This window comes from Carassius gibelio, chromosome B17 (genome assembly GCF_023724105.1).
Source record: "Carassius gibelio isolate Cgi1373 ecotype wild population from Czech Republic chromosome B17, carGib1.2-hapl.c, whole genome shotgun sequence".
NCBI classification, from domain to species: Eukaryota; Metazoa; Chordata; class Actinopteri; order Cypriniformes; family Cyprinidae; genus Carassius; species Carassius gibelio.
In genome coordinates, this window is record NC_068412.1 from 19,529,205 (window position 1) to 19,536,346 (window position 7,142).

Genomic DNA, 7,142 nt, shown 5'->3' on the forward strand with positions numbered 1-7,142 from the left:
TTGCTTTATTGATGGGCTTCCTCAGAGCCTGAGCATTTGGGCCATTTGTAACGGGCTCCATATCTCTATCTCCCTTCAGACGCTGATGAGGAGCCACTGCTGCCTCAACCCGATTACAGCGCTGCAATGACACACGGTCAGAACGCTTGGCCCAAGAACGCTCACACCTGGCTTTTCTACGAAAGGCATCACCTGTGTGTGTGTGTGTGTGTGTGTGTGTGTGTGTGTGTGTGTGTGTGTGTGTGTGTGTGTGTGTGTGTGTGTGTGTGTGTGTGTGTGTGTGTGTGTGTGTGTGTGTGTGTGTGTGTGATCCTGGACAGGTGCTGCAAAGCCATTCCACAGATTCAGCCATGTCAGAAAGAATGAATGGGGTCTTTTAGCTCTTGGTTGGCACAAGTAAGACACAGATCACTGCAGCAATGTAGGACACTGAGGGTCAGGGAAACCTGTTGAACATCTCTGTACCTGTAAGCAACATTTACGGTTCACGAGGTGTTACATCAGACACCACATTCTCCTACCATAAGCACATATCTTCAAAAACTGTTCGTGTAATTTAGAAGAGCTTGTTCACCAAAAAAAAAAAACAACAACAACTGAAGAATTGTTTTTGTCCATACAGTAAGTGGGGTTCAAAAAATCTTTCACTGTTAAAAACAAATGTTAAAAAAAAACTGTGAATAGTATCCTATGAGTATAGACGGACAACCATGGTCCTGATGGACATGAACTGACCTGTGGCCCACTTGGCAAGAGCTTCCTCTCACCCTCTAAGTGACATTGAATTCTGCTCTTTTCTCTGTGGTCAATGAGCAAATAAAAACAGCTCTCTGATACTTGGCTAATCACGCTGTAACTCAGAGCCTCTAACTATCTCTCAGCCAATCAATAGCTCCACCATCCCAATTAAGGTGGGCCAGGTCAGGGCCAGGCCACAGTCAGTCCTTTACAACTTAAATGCCATGTTTAAATCCATTGTGTGTGTTACAGTGAGACAGGCAGCCTGACCTTCAAGCTTTTAATGCCTCGTTTCAGTAGTGCTGGACATTAATGCACTGGGAGAGAGCATGTGGTCATTTCGTACAAGTCGGTTAAACAGATCAGGGTTTAGACTAAGTGTGCTAATAATGCTGCTTAGATTTTTTTTTAGCTTATTTACATACATGCATTTGGCATATATACTGTTATAGAAAGCAACTTAAAGTGCATTCAAGCTATACAATTTTTTAGTGTGATTACTGAAGTTTCTTATAATGATCAGTCCATCTAAATCTGTAATAAATCTATATCAATTAGGCTAATATATATACAATAAATCTGGTGATGCCAAATTTAAATAAAATTATCAAAACAGACCTTTAAAAATAATTAGCATCAACATGATTATTTAATCTTTTTATAGTGATGTAACCAAACACATTGGCGTAAGATCCAACAAGCGCACATCCAAGAGTTAAAGGTTTAGAATAGGCCTACCTCCTCACCCATTTTTCACCGTGTGGTGCTTTTCGATATTATACTCATGTCGTTTATCACAATTTCGACCAGACGAGAGAAACTCACAAGATATCAAAACAAAAATCTATATATAATACGTGGGCAATTACAGTCCGAAGTTAGCGGCGTCGGGTCATTGTCACCGCGCGGCGCGCTTTTCTCATCTCCCGGGGTCGTTAGACGATGATGGATTTAAACCTATAAAGTATCTAAACTGGACCTTTTAACAAACCATGAGCAATACTATCATTTCTTTAATAGAACCTGCTGACCGTGTCATTCCGTTCTGCCATTCGTCATTTTCCTGGTGAAATAATCAATAACTCCACGCTCTGAAATAAATAATCTAAAAGTCAGGGAACATTATATCTTCCCACCAGGCAGAGAGACACAAAGAGCCGGGACTAAGACTAATATGAAATATCTACACATAGCCTAGGCTACATGGAACAAGCCCCCAATAAAGGCATGGAGCGAACACTGATTCTAGTCTTTAGGTTCGTGTGTAGCGACATTCACGGATACAATTATTTGCTTGAACCATTTGTGCGCTGTTTACACTGAATTAATTAGGCCTGAATCAGATCCTCTAAATCGCATTATTTTTTCGGTAATAAAACATCTGCATTTTTTAATTCTAAGGCTACTAGAAAAAAAAAAGAAAATGTGAAATGTGAAGAAAAAAAATGTGTTTATAACATGCATTTTTGTAGAGGGGGCTGCCATCAAAAATCTCTCTTTTTCATTTTGAGAGATATTTGTATTAATTGTTATTATAAATAATTAATAAAACAATCTTATAAAAACATGACAACTTTGCAATATATCTGTAGCCTACATGAGTAACATCATTGACTAGGGCTATTTAACCTAACACCTGATGGCGCTAGGGAACGATTTATTTGCTCGTAGTTTTAGATGATAAATATGCATTGAAGGTAAACATATAAATTATCAAAAAATAAACTATTTTAACTGCTGCATAGTATATTTTATTTTCTCTACACTTTATTTTGTCTGATAAAACTAAGCGTCTTTAAAACTAGCATTTATTCTGCTAAATCAAACAGACTCTTTGTCTTTGGACAATGTCTTTACAATCTTATAGCTAATTAAACGTTAGCCTACTATTTTGACATAATAAGGTTAATCTTATTTACATTAAAAATAACATTGGTATTTAGAAAACCACAGTCTGTTTTGTTTTATATCACCACTTTTCGAAATCAAAGTTAAAGTAGAAAAATGTGGATCACATGTCAGCTTAATTTTAACAGCAATCAATAGTTTCATAATCAGATGTGACAGCAGTTTTAAGTTGTAATTCTTATGCATTTGCACTTTAAATATTTTATTATTATAATAGTAGTAAATAATAATAAGAAGAAGAACAATAATAATGCTATTGTTTTCATATTCACCGTTTTATCATGATCAAGAGTGAATTACTCCGTTGATATAACTATACTGTCAAAGGGCTGGAATCATTTTAGTAATTTTACAGCAACAAGATGGATTTCATTGGTTTGTTGACTTGGCTTACCGTCTTTTTTTTTAAGCATGCAGTGATTCTTTATAACCCATAGAGGACGCCCTCGCCTTGTTCAATCTGAGACTTGTGGCGTTCAATTCACTTATGGAATCAAAATGATCGTTTTCACAAGACTACACCAACAAGAAAAGGTTTTGATTAAAGATGGACAACGCTGGGAACTTTATAGTCCATGAGTTCGTTGATGTTTTTAAAGAGGCAATGTGTTGCTCCCGAGCAAACTCAACATTTAGTGGCACCAAAAATATGACCTCATGACCTCTTGGTTTAATTTTTCTTTGCTAGGATTTTGTTTTGTTTTATAAGTTTATTATTATTATTATTATTATTATTATTATTATTATTGTTATTATTATTATTGTTGTTGTTGTTGTTGTTGTTGTTGTTATTATTTTGTTAAACTGTAAAGTGATACTTTAAAAACATAATCCATTCATATTTAGAACTCGGAGTTAAAAAAGTAACAAATGTATCGAATTTTTAAATTGGTTGCAAAGAGAAAGTACTAAATATTTTAGCTTAAAAGTAATGCCTATAAAGAATGGATGGTTGAATGATTTTAATTGAATCGACCTAATGATTTCAACTATTTTTAAAAACGTATAAAGGCTCTTATAGGGCAAGCTTTAACAATACAAAATAATGCCTGATTTTAGAGAGAAAAAATAATCTGTAAGGCATATACCAGTATATGCACACTGTATTCGCGATATGCTAGGCCTACACGTAAAAAGTAAACAATATATCGTTTACAGTATAATAGTCAATACAGTGTTTTTTAATATAGCAACTACAAATGCATTTTAAGTATAGCTACTTGTAGAAATTATTTGATACTAAAAATAATCAACATGCTTGGGTTAGATTTGTGCTTTAGTTTATTTGTCTGTATATGTGAAAAAAGAGAATAAATGTTTCTTGCAACATCAACACCAAATGTATGTGTGTAATTCCGTATCTCTGTCCCTAGCTGCAGTTGTGTACGCCAGTGTATTAAGGGTTTTGTCCAAATAAATATAGAACGTCTGTAATCAACTTTTTAGAGATGTACTGTTAAAAAGTCAACTGTAACTTTACAATGCTCGTGGCCTAAACCACCTTTTCGCTATTGCCTTCATCGGCGCACCGCTTGAGCTAAATCCTTGTTCCTTTGTGTTAATGGTCCGTCCTCATTTGCCACCTAATTGGACTATATAAGACCAATAACAGGAGAGAACTCTCAGCCCAGCAGCCAACGCGAAGAGTCTGGGAGGCCCCTCCTCTCTCCAGACTCTCCACTTCCCTTCTCTCCCTTCATCCCATTTGCTATTGTACGTGCCCAATCGCCGTATACTTTCTGCATTTAACTCGGGTGACATTTTTATTTCATCATTAGCATCTGGCGCCAGACGGACGCGGTGAGCATCATTTTCACCAAGGAACTCTCGGAAGATGATCAGCAAGATTAATATTGTTTATCTCGCTCCGCATTATTAAAGTCAGTGCTGACCGTAAACAACCGCGTTTAAGTTCCCACTACTGGAAGAGTTTACCAAGGACCTTCAAACTGTTAACAGATAAAAAAAAAAAAAGATTTTTAGCGATTTTCAAAATATATTATAAGCCCGAGTTTCAAGTCAACATGCCCGAAACAACACAGGATACATGTGCTTCGGCGAAAGACTCTCCATTTTTCATAAAAAATCTTCTAAATTCTGACAGTAAGCCGTCAAAGCCTAAGCCTATTTTGGCATCAACTAAAGCAGGACTTGATGGCGGCTTCTCGCTCTCTCAGGTTGGGGAATTAAACTTTCCTCGCTTTGAGCTGCCGACCCAGCGCTTTGCGTTGCCGGCTTACCTTGAGCGTGCCTCGGCGTGGTGGTACCCGTACACACTCAGTGCATCTGCGCACCTTCACAGAACAGAAGGTAAGGTCTGAGCTCTCAGGACTGCTTTTTGTGAAGCGTGCATTGATTTGTTATGATTTATCATAAATAATACCGTGGTTCTGCTAGTCAATGATGGTGCATTGTATGATATGATATGTTAATTGGATTCAAGTGAGCCTATAGTTTGGAAAATATTTCCGGAAATATTATAAATAATATAAGCATACAAGTTCTTAAGCATTTTGCATAAGCTTTTTGCGTTCTTTTAATATACAATTTGCATGTTTTTAAATTGTCTTTCTTTAAACATTTTCTTTTTAATGCTTAAGTTTGAAAACACTGAGATTTGGACAGTACGATCCACACTTGTTTGCACCTGTCATGTGGCAAAGTGACGCGACCTGTGAAACTTGATATGAATATTTTTCTGAAAGAAAACGAATGCTAATTTGAGCTCTCCCACTGTAGCAGCACAGAAAGCGAGAGACTCCTCGCCGATCACAGGCACCGACCGAGATTCACCTGAGCTCGTGCTCAAATCAGACCCGGATGCCAAGGACGATGAAGACGACAACAAAAGTGGAGACGAGATCGTCCTCGAGGAGAGCGACACCGAAGAGAGTAAAAAAGAAGGCGGCTTGGACGACTGGAAGAAGAGCGATGGCGGCGCGGACAAGAAACCTTGCCGGAAAAAGAAAACTCGCACGGTGTTCTCGCGGAGTCAGGTGTTCCAGCTGGAGTCCACCTTCGACATGAAACGCTACCTCAGCAGCTCAGAGCGCGCGGGCCTTGCTGCCTCCCTTCACCTCACAGAGACCCAAGTCAAAATCTGGTTTCAGAACCGCAGAAACAAATGGAAACGTCAGCTGGCCGCAGAGCTAGAGGCCGCCAACCTAAGCCACGCTGCGGCGCAAAGGATTGTGAGAGTACCCATCCTGTACCACGAGAACTCGGCCTCTGAAAGCTCCAACACAGCGGGCAACGTGCCCGTAAGCCAGCCGCTGCTCACTTTCCCTCATCCGGTTTACTACTCGCATCCCATCGTCACCTCCGTGCCACTCCTCAGACCGGTTTGAGAGGACGAGGGATGACTTTTTATATGTAACTATGTAACTAGAACGATTTTACAAGACTGGAGAAGAGGGAAAGAGAACAGGGGAAAATGAAACAAAGAGACGAATTATTTTTGTTTAGAAAATAGTTAAAAAAGACACAAAAGAAAAAAAATGTACAAAGACGCACTATCATGCATTTGAGCCCTATACATTTCTTTTATATAACTTATAAAATACCCATAAACTTCACATGAATAAGGCGAATGTTTAGAGGCCTACATTTCTAATGTTGATGTTGGTTAGTGGTGAATTATAATGACTTCGTTAATTTACTGTTATTATTATTATTATTATTATTATTATTATTATTAAAAACTGCTACGGTTTATCTATGAATATCACAGATCAACTTGCTACCACGTCAAAGGAAATGTTTTCTACACATGGTTCGATTTCTTTATAGCCCAGGGGGGAATCACACAGCCCTAAACACGGATGTGCAATACTACTGTGTATGATCTATATATTAAGGCAAAATATTCTTTTTGAAACTCTTTATTTTAGACACTTTTTTTGTTTTTATAACCAAACAGTTCTTAGTTTGAGAAGATAACCGCTGAAAACGATTTTGGTCCCGCGTTCAATGGACAATCATAGGGTAGGCAACAGAAATTGCAGTTAAACTGAAGACACACAAACACGAAGAATAAAAACGTTTACTTTTATCTATATTATTTACAGATGTAAATGTACATGTACAGATATAACGAACCAAAATGAGGAAAGGTGTCATTTGTACAGTAATAGCTGTTTTTTTCTTCTTCTTTTTTTACATTGTATTGCTAAATTCTGTTGTGAAATAAACGGAGACTATTAAAGTCTACATGTCTTGAGTGACTAACCTGACTTTGTGTCACGACTGTTGTGTTGAGGCGAATAACGAGAAGGCTTCTTTGATGTCTCACAATTTATAATGCTCATGTGTAAATTTGGACATGTTGCATGACTAATGCACTCGCGTGAATAGTGATAAAATATTATTTTCAGGAAATAATATAGGCTATTTACAAATTAAGAAATCAACATGGGAGACAAAACTGACATAAGATCGCACAAACCATATAATAATTTAGTTTAATTATAGGAAGCTCGATGTGTGTATATAGGCTA

General features: G+C 37.6%; 1 protein-coding gene across 1 annotated transcript; it reads left to right on the forward strand.

Moving 5' to 3' along the window:
* The first annotated feature begins 4,292 nt into the window (after nucleotides 1–4,292).
* hmx3a (H6 family homeobox 3a) lies at nucleotides 4,293–6,872 on the forward strand. Its single transcript, XM_052580885.1, has 2 exons — nucleotides 4,293–4,956; nucleotides 5,386–6,872. The coding sequence occupies exons 1-2, from the start codon at nucleotides 4,671–4,673 to the stop codon at nucleotides 5,991–5,993; spliced, it is 894 nt and encodes a 297-aa protein (XP_052436845.1). The 5' UTR covers nucleotides 4,293–4,670; the 3' UTR covers nucleotides 5,994–6,872.
* The last annotated feature ends 270 nt before the right edge of the window (nucleotides 6,873–7,142 follow it).

Coding starts and splice junctions, on each gene's coding strand:
- hmx3a (XM_052580885.1), top strand. CDS start 4,671: ATGCCCGAAACAACACAGGATACATGTGCTTCGGCGAAAGACTCTCCA. Junction 4,957..5,385: donor GCACCTTCACAGAACAGAAG/GTAAGGTCTGAG, acceptor CTCCCACTGTAG/CAGCACAGAAAGCGAGAGAC.